The sequence below is a fragment of the Sorex fumeus genome, unplaced genomic scaffold, assembly GCF_029834395.1.
Source record: "Sorex fumeus unplaced genomic scaffold, SorFum_2.1 ptg000007l, whole genome shotgun sequence".
NCBI lineage: Eukaryota > Metazoa > Chordata > Mammalia > Eulipotyphla > Soricidae > Sorex > Sorex fumeus.
In genome coordinates, this window is record NW_026606064.1 from 2892385 (window position 1) to 2915699 (window position 23315).

Below are 23315 nucleotides of genomic sequence, written 5' to 3' on the forward strand. Positions count from 1 at the left end.
TTGTCAAATGTTGTAAAGGAATCCTAACTAGTAAGTCATTAATTTCTCATTCTGCTGCCTATCTCCATGTCTAAACCCCTATGGTCTACCTAGTCATTTAAATTTTTAAGATTAATCAGAAGGAAAATGTTTATTATATGATTTAAAAGAATTTTATTTAATAAGACCTGGGATTGAGTTAAAAATAAATTCATCCTGGTACTGATGAAGGACACTGATACATAAGGAAGTAACCAAGATGAAAAGGAGGGAAGAGATATAGCTTGAGTGAAGAAATGACACAGACCCCCCACATACACACTTTAAAAACTTTATTTATATAAAAAAAACTCATTTGTTTTTTAAAAGCATTACAAGAGAAAGAAAAACAGAAAAGGTATGGAGCAAAAGACATGCTCCTTAGTAGTATTCGGTGGGAAGGTGGGATTTTTGGTTCTCTGGAATTGAATGTTTTAGTGTTTTTATAACAAAAGGAAAAAAAAAAGTTAAAGGTTCCCCAAAGCCCAGGTTGTTCTATTACCCACACCCCACCGAGAAAAAGAGCACCAGGAAAAGAGCAGAGGAGAACATGAGAAACCAAGAGTGGAGCCAGTCTGGATGGGGGTAATTGCCCCTGTGCAGTATGCTTATAGGGTCATAGAAAGGAAAAGGCTCCTTTTTGTCAGGAAAGGAGTAGGAAGAAATGGGACCTGGAGAGAAGGGTACATAGGGATTTTAATGTATAGAGAAAGGGGAAGGTGGATGGTGAATTGTGTACTTTTCTCCTACCCATAGCCTCTATCTATAAGGGGAAAAGAGGAGAAGGATCGAGATTTCCAGTTGCATTGAACAGAACATTTAGATTAAGGGGAGGGGTTAAAGACAAATAAGGATCGGATTTCTCTATTCCAATATGCTAACATACACTAAATTGAAAAGAGGTGGTATGGGGAAAGAGTACAGGGGGATGACACAACTTCCCTGCAACCCCTTTCGAGATGATGATATATTCTGGGCGACTAAAGATTAAAAGCTGCACCACTCACCACTCCTTCCACCAACCTCATTTTGAGATTCATTAGAATAGATAGGATTTTCGTAAAAACCATATACTACTGAGCAAAAGTTTGCTATGGCTGAAATTAGAGGCTAATTCCCAATGGAGAATCTGAGGTGCTCAAAGTCACCTCTCCTTTCTGCTACGTAGGGTCCATAGTGGGTTAAGAAAAAAAAAAGGCAACAAAATATAATTTGAAAAATCATGACAAGTGAGACTGCAGAGGCAAAGAAAGGCACATGGAAGGGAAGGGGGAGATGCATCCCAGGCCAAAGGCACAAAGAAGAGGCAAAGCCAGGGGCAATTCCCACCTCTTTAGGGTAAAGGGGGCAGGAGTATGTACATCAAGTCCTTTAGTCAGTCAACCAATCCAAGGAATAGGCAGGGAAAGATAGAACTATTCGGGTAATAAAAGGAGAAACAGGGCAACGAGAAGCCAGCTTAAAGATTTCTGACAGTTTCAGACTAACAGATTCATGTACATTCCTATTAGCTCCTCCTAGAGGTTCTTCTCCCCAGAAGACATCATTCTGCTCCTCCTCACCCCGTAAGTTCTTCCTTGATGCATTCTCTTTTCTACAGCATCTTGCAAACGGCCAGGCCAAGTTAGCAGATATATCACAGGATGGGAGAGGAAGGGTAAGGACAGCCTCAGTAAAAGGTGACAACAGCCCAGGATTGGCATGAGGCTTGGAAAAGAGATGGAGTTTGTAGGTCCTTGATGATCCCTGCCCTGGAGATGAGGAGAGCAAGGTTTCTGAATCTCAGTTCTAGGAGACCTTCACTTACTCAAGGGCCCTTGCCAGGTGGAATGTGCCTATGTTGTCAGTCTTCTTTGCTTCGAAAATATTCAATAGGCATCAGGGAAGAGCTCATGCTTCCATTCTCAAAAAAAAAAAAAAAAACCCTTCCCCACCAGAAAAAAATCTTGATAAGAATCATCATTGTATCAGATTGCTGGACTCTGTATATGCACAGCATGTTACTCCCAATTCTTCCTATAGTTTCCAGTGAAGAGTCCCATTCTCTTCCTCCCTCCATACAAGAACAAGAGTTCCAGGGAGAGCTGGGGTCAGGGAAAGAGCTAATCTGCAGCAGTTTCTCAAAATATGCATATCACTGAGTCAGGCTTCTTGGGAGCAATTGGTGGGGATCTTGAAGGGGGAGGAGGAACGATTAAACTTCATTGGAGGAAATTAGGAGTCGATGGAAAGAAGGCAGTCACTGAGGGCTATAAGGGCAGGAGGCAGCCTGGCAGTTGGCACAATAGTCCAGCGAAGAAAGGGAAAAATCATCAGTCCATCTCACCACCAAAAAATAAAAATACATATATTATAAGCCCAGATGGAGCAGAGATAGCGCTGCTAAATCTTCTGCTGTGTGGGGGAGAAAAAAAAAAAGAGAAAGAGATGTTAATAGGGTTGGAAACAAGGAGAACCAGAAGACAGTTGAGCAAATCTGGAGGGAGAAAAGCAGCATACAATGGAGAATTAGATCACCAGCTGCACGTCCCAGCTTCTTAAGAGGTAAAATAATCACAGAAGCAGTACCCCAAGCCCCACACGGCCAAGATCAGTGTCTCTGGCCTGATCGGCTGAGCATGATTGGCAAACAGCTGGCACATGGAGTCTCCTTCCTGGAGGATGCTCTTCAGGTGGCCAGAGAACATACCATGGGGGGTAAAGACACTTGGTCCCCCTCATCATCCAAAACCAACACATCCAACTCTTCCTCCAGAGATTCCTGACCATGGTCCTGCTGTGAACACATGCAAGTTGTTAGTATGAGAGTAAAGAAATAGAAACCTTGTGAGTATGTGCCCGAACAAAGGAAAATCCCACCTTTTTACGTTAAAACAAGATAATAAATAGGAAGAGAAAGGTAAGACACTTGAGAAGCAACAGGGACAGAAAGAGAACAACATATGAGAATAGATCAGTTAGCATCAGTCTTAGCAGTAAGACAATTCGGACCTTCCTTCTCCCTTCTCTTTCACAGAAGAATACTGATCTGAGAAATCACAACTTTAAGTAGAACTTATTACTTCTTACTTTTTCCCTGAAAACACCTAGCAGAAAAGCAAGTTATTTTTCACTAGGTACTTTCCCCCTTTTCACAAAATAGGCAGGCTTCCCACCCTTTGAAGTACAATAGCACGTAAAGAGGATTTACCATCAAGGGTGCGCCCTTCAGTGGCTCCATATCACCGAGATCCCCAGATCGATCCAGTGTTCTGTTATGGTCCCCTCTCTCATTCAGTGTGGAGTAGCTGTTATCTGGAGAGGAAGAAGAAATGTATACAGAAACATGGTATTCTCCTCCACTGGGCAATCTATAATACGCAGGGAAATGTGAATGGAGGATATCTATGGGAACTGAGATTTTATCACAGCTAAAAAAGAGCATTAATATTGGTGGTTCCTACTTTAAAAAGAAAATGAAAGGTAAATGGGGAAGGTAACATGTAAAACATACCCAGAGTTTGTTTGAAAACTTTGAAAAATTTAAAATAACTATATTGAAGAGCTCTATATAGTACAGGTATTGAAATTAAAGTGGAGATGTAGAGGTCAGAGATTGTACAGAGAACAAGTCGCTTGCCTTGCACATAGTCAACCTGGGCTCAATCCCTGGCACCCCAAATCATCCCCTAAGCCTGCCAAGAGTGATACCCAAGCAAAGAGTGGGGAGTAAGCCCTGCGTGTTTCTGGGTGTGAAGAAAAAATAATAATAATAATAAATAAGGTATGCTGTAATAGTTTGGAACATCACCAAAGAGACAAGACTTTGGTTAAGCCTTTGGGGATAAAAGAAGTTTTAAAAAGCAAATGAGAAGATTATTTAGTAGGTGATATTACAAAATCAAAAATTTTAGAGTATGCCGTGAAGAGAAAAGAGCAAGTAGACTGGTAGGCTAATACAGTATATATGCAAAGACAAGGAGCCTAGGTTGAGTGATTGAGTAAGAAGTTAGGAACACAAACTTGATTCTCTACTAATGAGAGAGGCATATGAAGATTTTTTTTTCAGTCTTTGAGGGCAAGAGAAATAGCTCAATGGGCTGAATGCATGCTTTGCATGAAGAGAGATCGAGATTCAATCCCCAGCACCATACATGGTAACACCAGCACTGCTAGAAGGAGCCCAAAAAAAATTTTTTTAAACAAATGGGAATACAGAAAAACGTAGATGGATCATGATCATATTTATATTTATTGGAAAAATGGATATGTGTAGCTAATGCGTTTTCTAAGATGGTAAATGGAGGGGTGTTGGAAAAACCTGAAGAGCCAGTCAGTTCTCATTCCTCATCCCAACAAAATATTAATCCTGTCCTTAAGCAGCAGTGAATTACCTACCTAATGATTTTGTGTTTGATCCCATACTGCTCATCTGTATTTCTTCCCGATCAGGTTTCTTATCTGTATGAAGTCAAAAAGTTATGCAAGTCAAAAACCAACCCCCCAAAATCTAAACATCATAAAATTTATTCTCTAGTAAGTCTCTTTTTACTTTCCAAACCTCCCAGAAAAAAAAGAAAATTTTTGCAGAGTTGGGGGCAAGCACACCCAGCAGTGTTCAGGCTTAATTCCTGCTCTGCACTCAAAGATCACTCCTGATGGGCTCAGGGGACCATGTGGGGTGCCAGGTTAATTTAAACCCAGATTGGTCACATGCAACACAAACGCCTACCTGTTATACTATCGCTCCAGCTCCTCCCATCAAATCTTTACTGAATATTATATATTACTCAATATTATGTACAAATTTTTACAGGTATTATATAAAGTCTTGATGGGACTTAAAAGAGATCCCTTTTCAGGGGCTGGGGAGATGCCTAAGAGACCTAGAGTGAACACTTTGCACGCAGAGGTCCCAAGTTCTAATCTCTAGAACCTCTGGAAATAACTCCTGTGCACCCTGCCAGAAACAGTCCTTACCACCACCAGGTGTAGCCAAAACTACAAGAATAGAAAGAGATCCCTTTTTAGGGAGCCAGAGCAATAGTTTTAAAGGTAGTACACTTGTCTGGCATGTGCCCAAGCCAGGTTCAATCCCTGGCGTTCTATATGGTCCCCCAAGTCCACCTGAGTGATTCCTGAGTACAAAGCCAGTAGTAAATCCTGAGCACTACTGGGTGTGACCCCACCCCACCCCAACCCCCAAAATGTCCCTTTCCTACACACTCCTAATAGCAGAAACCATTCATGGGGGCCCGAGAGATAGAACATTTATTAGGGCACTTTGTCTTGCATGTGGCCCACCTGGGTTTGATCCCCATCACCATATATGGTCTCCCAGCCCTGCCAGGAGTGATCCCTGCATGTAGGCCCAGGAGTAATCCCTGAGCACAGCTGGGTGTGGCGCTAACCACCTTCCCCCCCACACACACACACATATCACTCTGAGAGATCAATTTTCAAATTAGTTTGTCTCAGAGCCACTTTCAATCTTAAATAGTTATGAAGACTTAATGCAGCTTGAATTGGTATGGTTACTATATATTACTATTTACTGCGCTGGTTGATTTTAATGATTTAGTTCACTTAAAGATATAAACTTAGACATGCTAACATAACAATTTTTAAAAAGCATTATTTTTAAATAATGTGGCTCTACCTGAAGTGCTTACCATCTTGGTATTATCTCTCTGGTCACTCTATCCTATTTCTAAAATAGTATGCCCACAAAAAAACACCACGTGTACAACAAAAATACAGAGGCATGGCCTGAATACAGTACCTAGTTTCTGGTTCCGGTCAATAAGAGGAAGAGTGCTATCATCATATGAATGACTGCTCTGGCTTCGAGTGGCATTGTTGAGATTCACCTGGAGAGCAAACATAAAATGCAGCAACATGAGAGTTCTAGGTTCACCTAAGTGCTCATATCCTTAAAATAGATCTTTAGACCCCTGTTCCCAAATATAACTTTTCTTTCAAAGGATAACATATAATACTTACACAAAAAGACACAATATTATGTCTTCCATTTGTTTTCATGGAGATTACAAAAGTACCAAGTACCCATATTATCGGGCCAGAGACAGTAAAGGCATTTATGCATTTGCCTTACATATCTGCCTTACATGCAGCCAACCCTAGCGCAATTCCTGAGTTCAATTACCAAGGAATAAAGACAGGAGGGGGGGCTGGAGAGATAGCACAGCGAGTAGGGCATTTGCCTTGCACGCGGCCAACCCGGGTTCGATTCCCAGCATCCCATATGGTCCCCTGAGCACCGCCAGGAGTAATCCCTGAGTGCAGAGCCAGGAGTAACCCCTGCGCATCACCAGGTGTGAACCAAAAAGCAAAAAAAAAAAAAAAAAAAAGACAGGACGGGTGGGGAGAGGAGGGTAAGCAAAGGGAGTGGGGGGTGGGGAACCCTATCAGGAGACATAATTTTAGAAAATAGCCAGTTCCTTCAAAGAACTATATCAGACTCGAAGAGAACTGCAAAGAGCATCATCTTACATCAACACCAGTATATACAATATGTCACAATACAGAGGAAGACCTGTTTGGCAGTTAAGATAAGTCACAACTGTTTTTGGAGAGGAGTACACCAATCTCTTTACTAAAAAAGAATTAGTGCACTAATAGAAACCAAAGACAAAACATTACTTGAGACTAAGAAGCGCCCCCCCCCCCCGCCAAAAAAATAAAAATAAAATAGAATCAAACAAATAAAAGGTTCAGTTCCATGCTTCCAAGAAACAACTAAACCAAACCAAACCAAACAAAAAGCAAATGCTCTGTTCCATGCTACCTGAAAGTCTGATTTCTTCCATCCTTCCTTTTCCAGTGGCTTCCGCAGTTCCTTATACCCCCAGATTGTCTGTAATACAAGTGCTGCTGCTCGAACTTCTTTTTCTGAGCGGTTCCTTTTGAGAGAAATAACATCACATGGAATTTGGGTTTAAGACCCGGGAAGACTGGGGATGTAGCTCAGTGGAAGGGCACTTGCCTTGCATGTGTGAGAACCTGGGTTCAATCCCAAGAAAGAAACAGAAAGAAAAGAAAGGAAGAAAAGAAAGAAAGAAAAAGAGATAAAGACCAGGGAAGATACCAGAGCAGGCAAGATCAAATATTCATCAAGTCCTATATTCTGCCCCAACAACAACAATATCTCTCTCTCTTCTCTTCTCTTCTCTTCTCTCTCTCACACTGGAAAGTATTATCAATTTATGGGTAAACATTAAGACAGAAGAGCAGTACCTCTGCACATTTTGTATGTAAACAAGGGGAGAAATAATCTTACAAAGCAAAAGGGGAAAAGTTCCTGGCTACCAATTCCCCTTGCATACCCAAACTCTTTGTGATTTTAAACGTTTAACTCACCCTGATTTATTGATCAGCACCAGCTTCTCAATACCCTGTGTCTCTCGAAGTTTTTTGGCAGCCTCCAAATTATCAGCAATAACCTCATTGATAGTATTCAAAACAGAGACCACAGTGTCCTCAGAGAAATTCTGGCAAGAACTCGGTTGCCCTCCTGGCAGATTTTTTACCAGGTTAGGAATTGCATGTTTACCTACAGCACAAAGACAGGAATGTGTGTGAAGAACAGGCTGACTCAGGTTACAAGGAGTCTAACATTCATACTTAAATGCACTAAATCATTAAACTTTAGTGATGTCCATATAAAACCTTCATTCTCCTGAAGGATTATCATATCAATAGGGCAAAGAACATGGAATTGCCCTGAATATACTGTCTGTAAATTACACTGAAACAACATACTTTCAAATATGCTATACTGGCATTTCAGAATTTAAAAAGTATATGGAGGGGGTATGGTGCTGCCAGCAGGTCAATCCGTACCTGTGAGGCGAGTGCTTCAGCAGCCTGATGCATTGATACAGCAACCTGATACATACTTCCAGATACCCCAAAATTGCTGCTGTGCCAGACCCCAAAAACTTGGGGAAAAGTTTACCAAGAAAGTAAACAGTCAAAAGTAAACAGTCAAAAGTTAGGTATGTGAGAGACACACACCCACAAACCACCTCAGGCTCAGCTATATAATCGGAGGCATGGCCTCTCTGGTTCCTGATCGAACTGCTTAATCGCATGATACCAGAGATTCAGAAACAAATCTCGAAACCCAACAGCTTTAGGTAGAAATACGTCCGGTCCCTGCAGTAGGTAGGTTACTGGCGCTGGGCCAACCCAGGTGGGAATAGGTTTTGTGCCTTGGCCTGTTCCCCCTCGTGCCCCGGTGGCCACCATCCTCCAGAGGCCACTGGACAGTCAGGTTTGGGCCTGCAGTGACGGGACACGCGGAGCCTCACGGGATGGAGCTGGAGCCAGCCCTTTCCTCCCCATCCCAACGAGACCCCAAGTCGCCGCCCACAAACGGCCTCTCTGGCTCCTGATCAAGCTGCTTAATGGTCATGATCCCAGAGACTCAGAAACAAATCTCAAAACCCAGCGGCTTTTGGGAGAAATGCGTCCAGACCCCACAGTATGTTACTGTCGCCGGTCCACCCCAGGGAGGAAAGGGTGTTGTCCCTCCGCCTGCTCCCACCTTGGCGGCTCAGTGGCCATCATCCTCCAGAGGCCATAGGACAGTCAGGTTTGGACCCGCAGTGACAAGACACGTGGGGCCCCACGGGACAGGTGTGGAGCTGGCCCATTCCTCCCCATCCCAACGAGACCCCGAGTCGCCGCCCACAAACGACCTCTCTGGCTCCTGATCAAGCCGATTATTGGCCATGATCCCAGAGACTCAAACAAATCTTGAAACCCAGTGGCTTTTGGCAAAAATGTGTCTGGTCCCTGCAGTAGGTTACTGTCACCGGGCCACCCCAGGGGGGAAAGGGTGTTGTCCCTCCGCCTGCTCTCCCTTGGCGGCTTGGTGGCCGACATCCTCCAGAGGCCACTGGACAGTCAGGTTTGGGCCCGCAGTGACGAGACACATGGGGCCTCATAGGTTGAGGGTGGAGCCGGCCCTTTCCTCACTGTCCCAAAGAGACTCCGAGTCACCGCCCATGAACGGCCTCTCTGGCTCCTGATCAAGCTGCTTAATGGCCATGATCCCAGAGACTCAGGAACAAATCTCAGAACTCAGCAGGTTTGGGCAGAAATCCCTCCAGATTTAAGTGTTAAAATTTTGGAATTTCAAAATGGCCTGGCCACTACTGCAGTCATGCGACATCAAATGTTATTCTTAACCAGGAATAGAAAACAAATTGTCTACTGTTGCCTTTGCAGCATATCTGAGTGTTGGGGTAAAATCCCAAATAATAATGGTGGGTCTGGTGTCAAAATATTGAATGTGATCAAAGTAGACAGAGAGTAATGTGAAAATCATCTGCCCCACAGGTAGGGGGAGGGTGTGGGGTGGGGGTATACTAGGATTTTGGTGGTAGAGAATGGGAACTGGTGAAGGTACGGGTGTTTCATTGTATTAGCAAGACTTAAACCCGAAAGCTTTGTAACTGCTCTCATGGTGATTCAATAAATAAAATTATAAAAAATGAAAAAAAGAAAGGGTGGAGTTCATGCCCAATTCAATCAGCTAATCAGTGGCTGAATAAATAGCAGTACTCCTACATTAAATAAATAAAATAAAAAGTATATGGAATATTAAAGAATAGTTCAACTGAAGGTAGGAATTTTGAAAAAGAAGGGAAAAAAAGGTATCTGCCACATAAAACTGGGTAATTTACTCCAACCAGTTTTTTCATACTATTAATAATGAACTTGGGACCGGAGATATAGCACAGTAGGTTGGGTGCTTGCCTTGCACATGACTGACCCAGGTTCTATCCCCTGTACCACATATGGTCCTAATGCCAAGAATGACCCCTGAGCACAAAGCCCTGAGCACCACCAAGTGTGGTCCAAAAACACAAATAATTACTGAATCTGGGGGTGAGAGAGATAGTACAAGCAGTAGGGTGCTTGCCTTGCATGCAACTCAACCAGGTTCAATCCCCAGCATTTCATATGTTTCCCAGAGAAACCCCAAGAGTAATTCCCAAGTGTAGAGCCAGAAGTAACCTCTGAGCACTGCAAGGTGTGGCCCCAAAATCAAAAAAAAAATTTAAAGTAATAATAAATAAATGAATCTTTGTAAAGCAGTAAGAATTAGATGAGAACACACAGGCGTACTTAAATAAATGCCTAGTAACAAAAGAAGGCTTAATAGCAAATATTCTGTTTTTGAAGAGAAATCATTTGTCTTTCCAAGAAGTATTAAACTGGAACCCTCTTCAAAACTTGGATTCACAAACCGTGGACAACTAGCATCCTTCCTCTCAGTTACTTCAACAAATAAATTTAATACCTCTAGATTAAAGGCACTAGACTACAATTGAGACAGTGGTTAACACTTAATTCCTTACCAATTAATTCTTTGTTGCGAGCATCCACGGCCAGATTTCTTAGTGCTCCAGATGCTGCTTTTACTACCCGTTCATGTTCATTGGTCAGGAGGTCAGCTATGGCAGAAAGGGCCTTCTCTTGACGCAGAGCAGAACGTATATATCGACCATACTAGACGCAGCACATGGAAAAAGTGGGACAAATTGCAAATGGCAGCAAACTAGCTAAGTTCTCCCACCTCCAAATCCACTTTCTATATGATACTCACTGTCCAGCGCCCAGCACACAGGTTCTGGATTGCTCCAGCAGAGGCTTCTAAGATAGCAGGAGTCTTGCTCTCCTTGAGGAGTGAGATGTATATCCGAACCACCTCTGGCTGAAACAAAAGCTCATAGCCTGTACAGGAATAAGGGAAGAAGGTACAGGAGGCAAATCAGTATACACAAACTAGGCTCTGGCTGATTAAAGTACTATAATTGACAGATCTATGTTCATATGTCTTTGTTTTCCCTTAACACTTATCACCCAACAACAAATACCTTAATTTCACGTCACCAATTATTCTTCTTGTTAGATTTTGGATCACATGCTTTGGTGCTCAGGGTTCACTCCCAACAGTGTTCAGAGATGCAAAGCATGCATGCAATACATGCATTTCAGTCATCTGAACCATCTCCCTATTCCTCATCATTTTGGGGAGAGGAGGGAAGAGAGGATGGTAGGAAACTGGGATGCAGGGTGGGCACTGGCCACACCTGAAGGTGTTCAGGCAAACATATACAGTGTCAGAAATCAAATCAAGATCCATCAAATTTAAAACAAATGCCTTAACCACTGAAGTATATCTCTGGCCCATAATACTTATTCTTTTTTTTTTAAGTGAAGCAAAATAGTATTTGACAGAAAATTTAGAGAAATCTGAGGAAAGAGAGAAATGTGTTCAAAAGAGAAGTTGGGCTTCTTCAGAGTGGAAAAAGGCCCCCCAGTTCTTATTCTCAAGAATTAATTCAAGCCACAGAGATAGTTTAACATGGAAAGCATGCTTTGCATGCTTGAAGACTGGGTCAATGCTGTCAAACCCCAGGCACTGGGTTGGAAGTAGGCCCTGAGCACCTTTAGGAGTGGCGATGAAAGAAAAGAAGGCCTTTTCAAGCTGTATTCGGAATATGTATCTCTATCTCCCTTCTGCTTTCCCCCCTCTGACAAGACTGTTTTCTTACTCACCCCCTTCTCTCAGTATCTAACTTTCTTTCAAAAAAATGTATCTTCTTCACAATAACAAACAAAATACCACTAACTAATCCACTGAGAGCCAGAGAGAGGTGGTCTGCTGGATGGAGTGCATGCTTTGCTTAAAGAAGGCCTGGGCTCACTACATGGTCTCCTACAGGCAAGGTGTGTGCTCTAGCACATTGAGCAAACTCTCCAGCCAGCCTGGGCAGCATCACAAGTGGTCCGTGGACTCCCTGAGCAACTCATGGGAACGCCTCACAACAACAAAAAGAATTAATACATAGAAAGAGCAAAACAGGTGTCAGTCCATCATATTTAACTCCTCCCTCTCTTTTCTTTCTGCTCTTCTCTTCCAATTTACTTTGAAAGATTCTTTCTCTCAAATGAATTCTTTCTATTTTAATTAACGCACTTTACCCATTTCTACTAAATCTCAATAGAGGAGACAGTTCTGGCGAGATAATATAGCAGGTAAGGTGCTTGTCTTGCACTCCCAACCCGGGCTCCATCTCCTCCACTCCATATGCTCCCCTGAGCACTGCCAGGAGGCATCCCTGAACAGAGAGACAGGAGAAAGCCCCGACAACACTGGGTATGACCCATCTCCCTTGCGCACAAAAAAGAATGAGAGCTCATCACAGATTTTAAAAAAATCTAACTTTTTTTATTGTGAAGGAGTGAGTTTTGGACTCACTATATTGATGAACACAAAGATATAGTCACTTCAAATTTATAAGTGAGAAAATACACTGCACAGTCAGCTCTTAGGCTACAAACAAGTTGTCTGTGAATCATATTTATAACACACCCATAAGACTGAGGGAAAAAAATTTACCTCGAGCAGGACTTGTTCTTTTAGGGAAATCCACCGTATCATTTGCTGGATCCTCTGTGGGCTTTTTCCCTTTGGAAATTAAAAGGAGGTAGGGAGAGAGAAAAAGTTTAAAAGAGGAAAACTATCTGGTTTACTTTTTACTCCTCAAAATAAAAAGTCAGAGATATATCTGAGATGTATCTTAAATCTTAAATCAGAGATATATCAAAAGTAAGAGAAAAAAAATCAGGGCCACCATATTTTCCCAGCAGGGGAATATTCAGAAACAAGGATGGAAAATAGGTGCAGATACGTAGATAAAAACAGCCACAATTTCTCCTATTGCCCTCAGTTCTGATAACTGGGACTATTACCCAGAAATAGCATGCCATGAGTCATTAGCTCAGAGAAGCTAAACTTGTTCCAGTGGTCTCCCTCAACTGAATTGTCCTACATGCATCTGCAGGGAAGGGTTAGGCAAGGAAGTACTAGGGAAGCCAAACACAAACATGCAAATTAGAAAATAAGTGCCTTAAAATATTCCACTCACCTCTGGAGAACCATTCATCTTCCAGAACGTCACCCAAGAAGGAAAGCAAAGGAGAGAAATGAAGGAAGAAAAATGCAGGAAAAAGATGTCAACAGATGATGGGCAATAAGCAAAAAAGCGAAGAGAGGAAAAGAAAAGCACAGGAAACACAAAGGAGGAATGGGGGGGAGAAGGCCCCAAGTTAGTTGAATTCTCGTCCATCACTTTCCCTGTCACTGATACATATGATTACCATCACCACCACCACTGCCACCACCACCATCACCACCATCACCACCATCACCATCACCACCATCGCCACCATCGCCGCCACCACCACCACCACCACCACCACCACCATTATCACCTAGAATGAAACACTCAACACAGAGCAGAGGAAAAAGAAAACCTTGACTAGACAGGCTACTCTGTTGCTCGACAAACATTTTACACGTAAAGCTACAAGTATTCCTTCCTTTACCCATCCTATATTAAAGAGGAAGAAAAAAGAAAACCAGAACTCACCTTTGCCCTTCTTGGCCCCAAAACAACTGGCTGCATGTGGTCCAGCATTATTGGCAACACTGGGAGGTGCCTCTTGGTATCGTTCTGCCTGCGGGATCTCCCGGTGAACTTGATATGACAAGTTTCGAAGGAGGCAAACACAATTCTCCACCAGCTTTGGGAACAAAATACAAAATACACAATGAGAGAAGAGCATGCCTATAGTGATCTCTCAGCAAAAAGAGGTTTCCACAATTTAAGCTATTGAGTTCCACAATTTAAGCTATTGAGTTTCGGACTGGTAAGAGAGTAAGTGGTTAAGATGCTCTTCTTTTGGGCAGTGAACTGCTGTTCAATCTCTGACACTACATACAATGGCTACTCCCAGCACTGCCAGGAGTGACACTGAGCACAGAGCCAGGAGGAAGCACCGAGCATCACTGGGTGTGGCCACGCACACACAAACACACACACACACTCACACATACACACACATATGGATTGATCCTCAAAGCATAGCCCAATTCATCATCTTTCATGATGCCTTTCTTAAGTGTTCAAGCTTTTCCAAATCCTTATAGATTAATTTTTGAGCCTAACAAAAGGTCCAAATAATGAAAAAAAAATCGACTTTTGCCAGTTTTTAATGTGTGACACAAAACTTGGCATCACTCTGGCTTTTTCCCTACTGAAAAAAAAAGTCAAACCCTGGAGTAGTTAAACAACTTTTACATGTAGGACCAGGGAGATAGCTCAAAGGGATAGAACACATGATTTGTCTGTAGGAGCCTGGGTTCCATCCCAAACATCACATAATCCCCTGAGTACAGTCAGGTACAATTACAGAGCACAGAGCTAGAATCAACCCCTGAGCACTGCTGTATGTGGTTCCAAAACTCAAAAATTAAATATGTAGGAAAAAGAAATTATATAGGAGACAGGAGTGGCAGTTTCAGGAATCAAACCCAAGGACTGACAGGATGAGTGACTCTACCACTGAGTCACACCCCCAGTCCTGGCCAAGGAAATTCTAAAAACAAGTCTTCATCTAAGGTGAACACACATGTTAGACAGTCAGTAATGGTACGAGTATCTAATGTTACTTAAAAACCTGAGATAACATACCTAAACCACTCATCCATTTGTGGATATCACCTATCTGTATACCAACCCCAAGGATTGGTACTGATAACTACTGAGGGGAAACACTGGCTTACAACATATTTTGCTTGTTTACAACACCCAGCCCAGGGGTTATTCCTGGTTCTCCTGCCCATGTTCAGGGAACCATATGGGATGCCAGCAATCTAACCAGGGTTGGCCATATACAAGGCAAGTGCCTTACTCACTGTACTATTTCTGTGGCTCTGGTGGTTTTTTTTTTTTTTTTTTTTTTTTTTTTGCTTTTTGGGTCACACCCGGCGATGCTCAGGGGTCACTCCTGGATCATGCACTCAGGAATTACTCCTGGCAGTGGTTGGGATGGGACCATATGGGATGCTGGGAATTGAACCTGGTCGGTCATGTTGGCTGCGAGCAAGGCAAACGCCCTACCCGCTGTGCTATCCCTCCAGCCCCTTCTGTGGCTCTGGTTTTCAATCCTTAGGTACCTGTGAACCATAAGCAATCTGTAGACCAGTGGTTGGTCTATAAACACGTACCATATGTACCACATGTACAGCACATATAACAGAATACCTTCAGCCATTAGCTTACCTTGCTATCTGAATCCTTCTGTCCAATCTCAGCCTGAACAATGAAAATGAGTGCATCCACTAAACCATCACATTCCCGAAGTTTTCTGCGAGCCTCACTCCTCTCTGAGCTGACATTTCTGAGAGAAAAGGGAAAGGCTTGAGAATAGCGAAAATCCATTAATATCTTCCCTTAATATCTCCCAACATCTCTAAGTCTCGTATTTTTTCTATCCACTGTAACAAAAAGTGAGTACCTGCTATACAGAAGGCAATACACTTGAAACAAAGTTGAGGCTTGTTAAAATTGGTGAGGTGGGAGGAGGTTTAACAAAGTGCACCAAGAATTTCAGATAGAATTGACACCTCATATATGGAAATTCAAATGAAGAATGGATCAGATGACACACAGATATATTACAAAGAGAGAAGAATATATTGCAGCTTCTATAGGAACTAAGCAGAAATCCTGAAAAATTCATGAAATAAAGGGACTTGAGTTTAGTCTCAAATGATAAAGGAGAAAGGGCATTTCAGGTCAAAGGAAGAACACATCTCCCTCACCCCATCCCCCACCTTTGTTGTACTCAGTACTAAAAGTTGTTTTGTTTCCTTTTTTTTTTTTTTGCAACTGCCTGGCTAGATATACAGATAATTAGGGATAAAAACATCGACACACACAAGTCCAAACTAGACAAGCACATTACTTATGGTACACACTGGAAAAATTAGGTAAAGTCAAAGAAGCATAGAAGTGAAGAGGATATGTGGCGAACAGCAAAAAAAACTAACATAGCCAGTCAGTGTATGTGGTACACAAAGGAGCTGTGCAAAAGCAGACTGGTTGAAGTCAATAAACAATAAAGACAATGATGGAGGCTGAAAGGTGGACTACTACACTTAAAAAAAAAAAAAAGCAAGTCAGTTCCCCAAATGACAATATTCACATTCTCCATGCCTTCACGTTACCTAAGGCAGCCAGCTGTGTTAGTGAGCACTGACTCCCACTCAATATGGCGGGGCTTACAATCTTCATTAGGTTCCCGCTCCCAACCAGAATGTGGAATGATCACTTCATCTGTCAAGGCATGCAGTGCATGGTCCACAATTTCCATTTTGATTGAGTCATGGGATGAGAGATTCCACAGGGTTCCTGGCAGAGAAAACTCATTAGATAACTTTCCAATATCTAAGACAATATGTCTGAAGAATGCCAAAGAAAATCCCTTATTCTCTCAACTCTTTGTCTTCCTGAATGAGCAAAATACACTGGAGTGATATTCAAGCTCTTATTTGTGATGCATACACACACACGTACACTTTACCATTATGGCTCAATATAAATACATCTACCATGATATACAGTTTCATCAAATAACATTTAATATAACAATGCTGAGTACCACTGATAGTGTAGACACACTATTTCTTTGTTGTGAGGAAATGCACTACTGCCCATTTTAGATGCTTAGCAATTATCTCTGGCCTTTGCTCCTTAGATGCCAGTAGCACTCACTCTCACCACTCCCGGTTATGACAACCAAAAGTATCCCCCAGAGAGTGTAAAGATGGCCTGAGGAGTAAGGTTGCCCCCAACTAAGAATCAATGCTATGCTATTTCTTTTTTCCTTTCTCTTGGAATGCTGATTGTGATCCACAAAATTGTGTCAATATGCACTAATGAAATACAAGCCACAATATGAAAAAGCACTCTTCTAAAGCAAGAACAACAAATATCTGTATACATCTGGCAGGTCAAATCTGAACAAGCAGGCATTTAAGAGAAATTCAAAAACATTGATAAGTGGCAAAAGGTACACAGCTTCAAAGTTTGGGAATCAATTTTCTATAAGGTTGTTAAGTGGTCAGAAATAACAGAATGAGTGGGCTGAAGATGTGGCTCAGCAGTAGAACTCTTGCTTTTATGTGGGAGGTTGTTCAATCCCTAGAACAACCAAAAAGAAGAAAAAACAAATAAGAGCAAGTAACTGGGCTGGAGCAATAGCTCAAAGGGCTGAGCCCAGCCTTTGCATATTCAAGTTCAATCCCCTGGACCCTATGGTGCACTGCTGGGTGTGGCAAAAGACAAAACAAAAGAAAAACACCCATCCTGCCCTACCCAAAATAACAGACTGTTTTGAAAATTCTTGCAAACTATGCCCCAATCAGCTCAAATCAATTACTTTTCTTACAGGCACTGAACAGAAACCAAGAATCTGGAATTTTAAGTGATGTCTTCTGAATTTAAACATTAGCAAACAATTCCTTAAAATTTTGAACTTTGCAATGATCCAAATAAATCTGTGAAAAGGATGTGATCCAAAGATCAGCAGGTCACGATCTTTCAGTTAAAAGGGCTAGGAATGTGATTAGAGATAGAGCAAATGCCTCACATGAGAGGCCTTTGAGTTAAATCCTCAGTGCTAAAGGGGGGTGGGGGGGGGGTGGTGAGGAAGGCCCTGTGGAAAGGAAGAAAGGAAGGAAAGAGAAACAAAACTGTTATATCTTTTAATATATCTAGGGGTCATAATAATGACTGGGTAGAAGGGAGGGAGGGGAGGGAGGGAGGGAGGGAAACAGAAACTGTTATATCTTTTAACATATCCAAGGATCATAATAATGACTTTGTAGAAGGAAAGGAGGGAGGGAGGGTGGGAGGGAGGGAGGAAGGGAGGGAGGAAGGGAGGGAGGGAGAGAGAGAGAGAAACAGAAGCTGTTATGTCTTTTAACATATCTAGGGGTCATAGACTGCACTAGCAATTTTCCCTTAGTCCTGGAACTCACCGGTAATGACTTCTGTGAGGTCCATATCACGAGCCTTTCGCAGCAATCTCACAAGGGCAGGAACACCATCACAGTTTTTTATGGCAATCTTGTTATCTTGGTCACGCCCAAAAGAGATATTCTTGAGAGCTCCACAGGCTCCGAGGTGCACTTCCTTTTTCGGGTGGTCTAGCAAACCCACCAGTACTGGAATGCCCTTGAGCTTCCGAACATCGGTCTTCACCTTGTCATTACGATAGCACAAATGTTGCAAGTACGCAGCTGCATTGGACTTGACAGCATCTAAGCGGAATCCTAGCATGGCTATCACCTCCGGTAGCTCTGGCTGTCTCCAGTTGGGGGGTGGGGGCCCTCCTTTGCGCAGGCTATCCAAGCTTGCTAAACTTCCGCGTTCGTGCTGGGCCAGAGGAGCCCAGTAGTATTGGTCTGGGGGCACCTCTTCACCAATCATGTCTTCATAGCTCCTGCAGTGTTGAATCAAGTAGAAAGAATACATCAAGCTGTACCATCTCTGCAAGATAAGGGTAGCTCCGGCTCCAGTACACTAGGTCTATTCTGTCTTTGCATGAATGATATAATGACCAATTCTTCTTAACAAGGCAATTAATTCTAAAGGCACCTGTAGGAGCTGGAGCGACAGTACAGCAGGTAGGGTGTTTGCCTTACACAAGACCAACCCGGGTTTGATTCCCAGCATCCCATCTAGTCCCAAGCACAACCAGGAGTAATTCCTGAATGCAAAGCCAGGAGTAACCCCTGTGCACTGCCAGATATGACCCAAAAAGAAAAAAAAATTTTAAATAAAGGCACCTGTAATTAGATTAAAACTTTCTATTTTTCAATTAAAAAAAACTTTCTATTTTCTATTTTTCTGTGAATTCTACTAGCCCAAGAGAATCAGTACCAAGGATGTGGAATATTAATCGCAGATATTAATCATAAAACCATAGCCAAACTGACTGCTAAACATCTGAATGATAACTGACAGCTACTAACTTCTCTAGATGGAGACTGAAATACATGGCCTCAGACAGCAGAGTTTACCAAAGTAATTGACTCAATCCACAGAAGTCAGAAAACCAAATCAAATCTGAGAACAGTTCTTACAAGCTCTTAGCTAAAGAGGAAATGAGGCACTTACATACAGGAAACAGATGCCTGGATGGACTCTTAAACACACTCCATAGTTAAGCCTTCTCCTTACCATAATTTGAACATTATAAAATAGGATCTAACAGCGAAAAAATAACACAGGACTTCTTGTGACATCATTAGGAGATGATCTGACTTTGGTATAAATGATGTAATAACTTGAATATTAAATTTTACAATTCATCCTAGGGCTGGAGCAATAGCACAGCAGGTAAGGCGTTTGCCTTGCACGCAGACAACATGGCCGACCCGAGTTCAATTCCTCAGCTCCTCTCAGAGAGCCCAGCAAGCGACCAAGAGTATCTTTATCTTGCCCGCACGGCAAAGCCTGGCAAGCTACCCATGACGTATTCGATATGCCAAACACAGTAACAAGTCTCACAATGTTACTGGGCCCACTCAAGCAAATCGATGAACAATGGGAGGACACTGACAGTGACAATTCATCCTAAAGTCATCTCTGCTACTGAACAAATGTATTCAATATATCCAATGTATATTTTTCTAGTCTCTAATTTCTAAGCACAACAGAGGTATCCCCCAACTTTTCAAAACATGTTCCAGTGGCCAGATTGATATTACAGCAGGTAGGGCATTTGCCTGGCATGCAGCTGAGCTGGGTTCTATCCCTAGCATCCCATCTGGTTCCCCGGAGCACTGCCAGGAGTGATTCTGGAGTGCAGAGTCAGGAGTAACCCCTGAGTATCACCAGGGTGGCCAAAAGAAAGCCAAAAAAAAAAAAAAAGTTAATGTTTCTGGGCCAGAAAGATAGCTCAGTAGGCTGAGGGAATGCTCTGCAGGAAGGCGGTCTAGATTCAATTTCTGGTACCGTACGCTCCCAGAGCACCACAGGCAATTGATGTCCCTCAAAAAACCCCAAAAGTTCGTATGTTCAACCATTTCACTTTTGCAAGTTATCTATATACCACTACTTGTTTTGCTTTACTGAAATATAAAGATAACTTTTGTTTGTTTGTTTGGGGGCCACACCCAGCTGTGCTCAGGAAATCATATGTGGTACGGGTATGGGGACTGAATATGAACCCGGGTCAACTGTGTACAAGGAAAGCACCCTAACCGCCATACTATTGCTCCAGCCCAAGACAATTTTCACTGTTATGACAAAAGCAAAAATAAAAGCTTTCAGGTTTGTCTTACAGCAATCACACAGCATGCATCCCAGGCAATGAAAGTAACTCTACCAAGCTCATTCCTTTCACTGCATTCTGTAGGATCAATATTATTCCTACTTTTACTCTGAGGTTTATGTTGTATTTGGTATGATCTGGTAGGTTATCTTAGGGTTCTCAGAACATTCAAAGTTTTTACCAGGAGCCTAGGGCTGGTTCAAAAACACCTGTCCAGCATATATGAAGCCAGAAGTTCAAGTCCTGGTTGCTGAGCACAGACCTGCAGCTCTACTACCAGGCATTCCCTGCACCTAAAATGTGTGAGCACGAGCCCAGTGAACAATCCCAGCAAGGGTATGTAGGAGCACCACAACCAAGAGTGTGCACAACCCTAAGTCATCACAACATTAACTAAAGGAAAGAGGAATGGTATAAATGCATATGTATATAATTGTTTTTCACTTTACACTACTTCTGCTCACAAAATGTTTCATAGAAACACTACTTTCAAAAAAGTGGGGCGATCTTTTTTCTCCAATTTTGTCAAAACAGTCTACTGACCACCACTTACTGACTGGGATATGCAGTCACCAAGGAAAAGAGACAAAAGCAAATTTTGAAGGTAAGGAGTAAAATCTAACCAGAGATCATTCTTCATGTTTCAGTACTACCAACAACCACTAGAGGGTGAGTCTGCCATGCTATTATTAATTCATAAACACTAGAAAGGAAAAGACCCATTATCTGTGAGCTCATCTCACTGTGGCTCCCATAGGAGAGAGGAAAATCCATTGTGCAGTACTCTCCAAATAAGCCCCTTGTCTGTTCCACAAAACCACTCCCACTGTCACCAAAGCTTCAAGGTTAGCCTGAGCAGAGGGCCTGCCTCCTAGCTGTCAGTATCAATCACTCAACAGTGAGTTAGATACACAAAGCACCAAGTGAAAAAAATAAATAATTTTTAAACATTATTAAAAAACGAGGTAGCGTGGCCGAGCGGTCTAAGGCGCTGGATTAAGGCTCCAGTCTCTTCGGGGGCATGGGTTCGAATCCCACCGCTGCCAGGTCAAACACTTTTTTAGGGCTGGAGCGATAGCACAGCGGTAGGGCGTTTGCCTTGCACGCAGCCAACATGGCTGACCCGAGTTCGATTCCTCCGCCCCTCTCGGAGAGCCCGGCAAGCTACCAAGAGTATCTCGCCCGCACGGCAGAGCCTGGCAAGCCACCCGTGATGTATTTGATATGCCAAACACAGTAACAACAAAATCTCCAACGGAGACGTTACTGGGCCCGCTCGAGCAAATCGATGAATAACGGGAGGGCCTTTACTTTTACTTACTTTACTTATTAAAGCAAAATGAACTTTGTTTTAAAAGTTACTTATGCTAAGTAAAATTCCATTTCTATCGAGGGTTTTTTGAAAAAAACATTTCTGGTTTTTTCCCCTACTTCTGCAAGTCAGCATGTTTTCTTATTGTAATATAACCAGTTACAAAAACAATGACCATAGGGGCTGGAGCGACAGTAGAGCAGGTATGGCATTTGCCTTGCATGCAGCCGACCTGGGTTTGATCCCTGGCATCCCATATGGTCCCCCAAGCACCGCCAGGAGTAATTCCTGAGCAAAGAGCCAGAAATAACCCCTAACTATCGCTGTGTGTGACCCAAAAAGCGGGAAGAAAAAGACCATAATAAACAAAATTTTGATCAGCAGAGAAACTGATCTTTCGTTTCCTTCTTTTATAAGCACTGATTATGACATTCTTTGTTTTCTTTGTTTTAAAATATAATAAAGGTAGGGGGTTGGAGCGACAGCACAGAAGGTACTGCCTTGCACACAGCCAACCCGGGTTCGATTCCTCCATCCCTCTCGGAGAGCCCGGCAAGCTACCGAGAATATCCCGCCCGCACAGCAGAGCCTGGCAAGCTCCCCAAGGCGAATTTGATATGCCAAACATAGTAACAAGTCTCACAATGTAGACGTTACTGGTGCCCGCTCGGGCAAATCGATGAACAACGGGAGGACAGTGCTACAGTGCTACAGGGGCTGAAGCAACAGAACAGCAGGAAAGACATTTGCCTTCCACACAGTCAACCCAGGTTGGATCCCGGCACCCCATATGGTCCCCCAAGCCCTGCCAGGTGTGATCCCAGAGCACAGTGCCAGGAGTAAGCATAGCAAGGTGTAGCCTAAAAGCACACACACACACACACACACACACACACACAAAGATAACAAAGATGTGTTCACGAAGATTAAATCACTTGCTACATAACAAAAAGCAAAAGCACAACTACAACCAAGGTCTTCTGGTTCAGTGCTTTTTCCACTAATCACTCAGCCTTACTGTTTTAGTTTGACCTTGTATTACTTAAAGCTGGAACAGGAAGTAGTGAATGCTCCTGCTAGTTAAGCAGGTTTCTAAGTTCACTGCCACTTGGCACAAATCCAAGTCCAAACCCTGTCGTACTCTTTATGTCTGTTACCACAGTTATGGACAGCAAAAGCCACACCAGCACCCACTTAACATAGGCTCAATGACTTAACTCATGAGGAAGTCAAAAAGAGACAACTGGTCAAAACTAGTAGACATAGCCAACACCCAGAGCAGACTCCTCTGTAGAGAAATGTTTTCTACCAATGCCCCAAGCTGCACCAGCTGAGATCTGGTGCCTGCTCCCAACCTCCACCTGCCCAGGAATAAAAGGTGAGTCACATGGAAGTTAGATTAGCTCTCCATAAGATACCTTAAAGATGACTGACTCAGACTTAGATAATGTGGCCTCTACCCCTGGGCCAAGCCCAGTTCACTGTTAACCAAAGCTACTTAACGTATGGGGAAAATGAAAATGAGTACCAAGGCACGTTCTTTAGAAAGTCATGACCCCACCTACATACGGAAATTCACCTACAGCTGCTGGAATAGCCTCATCATCAAGACAACCATAAATCATCTCTTGTACTTCTTATTTCTCTTTGCTTGTAGAAACCACATGAGCACACAGGTTCAATCACTTAACTCATGAGGAGGTCAGAAAAAAGGAGACTGATCAAAACTAGCAGACAGCCAACGCCCTGGGCAGAATCCTCTGTAGATAGCTGTTAT

The 23315-nt window shown here is 42.8% G+C and overlaps 1 protein-coding gene and 1 non-coding gene across 5 annotated transcripts in view; one reads left to right on the forward strand and one right to left on the reverse strand.

Moving 5' to 3' along the window:
- Window positions 1-296: 296 nt before the first annotated feature.
- Window positions 297-23315, reverse strand: part of CTNND1 (catenin delta 1) — a 62330-nt gene continuing 39311 nt past the window's right edge. For 2 of the 4 annotated variants that reach the window (XM_056131241.1, XM_056131227.1), the window contains 14 exons: window positions 17927-18390; window positions 16112-16295; window positions 15165-15282; window positions 13470-13623; window positions 12966-12983; window positions 12437-12505; window positions 10637-10764; window positions 10389-10539; window positions 7378-7570; window positions 6806-6920; window positions 5780-5867; window positions 4396-4458; window positions 3209-3312; window positions 297-2412 (listed from right to left, as the gene is read on the reverse strand). In XM_056131241.1, the coding sequence (XP_055987216.1) occupies window positions 2401-2412; window positions 3209-3312; window positions 4396-4458; window positions 5780-5867; window positions 6806-6920; window positions 7378-7570; window positions 10389-10539; window positions 10637-10764; window positions 12437-12505; window positions 12966-12983; window positions 13470-13623; window positions 15165-15282; window positions 16112-16295; window positions 17927-18390 (1861 nt within the window). In that variant the 3' untranslated portion in view covers window positions 297-2400. Of the gene's footprint in view, window positions 2795-3208; window positions 3313-4395; window positions 4459-5779; window positions 5868-6805; window positions 6921-7377; window positions 7571-10388; window positions 10540-10636; window positions 10765-12436; window positions 12506-12965; window positions 12984-13469; window positions 13624-15164; window positions 15283-16111; window positions 16296-17926; window positions 18391-23315 lie in introns of all 4 variants that reach the window. The other 2 variants (XM_056131248.1, XM_056131234.1) reach the window with 2 other exon arrangements.
- On the forward strand, window positions 21191-21272 carry TRNAL-AAG (transfer RNA leucine (anticodon AAG)). The gene has a single exon. It is a non-coding gene; the product is annotated as a tRNA-Leu (tRNA).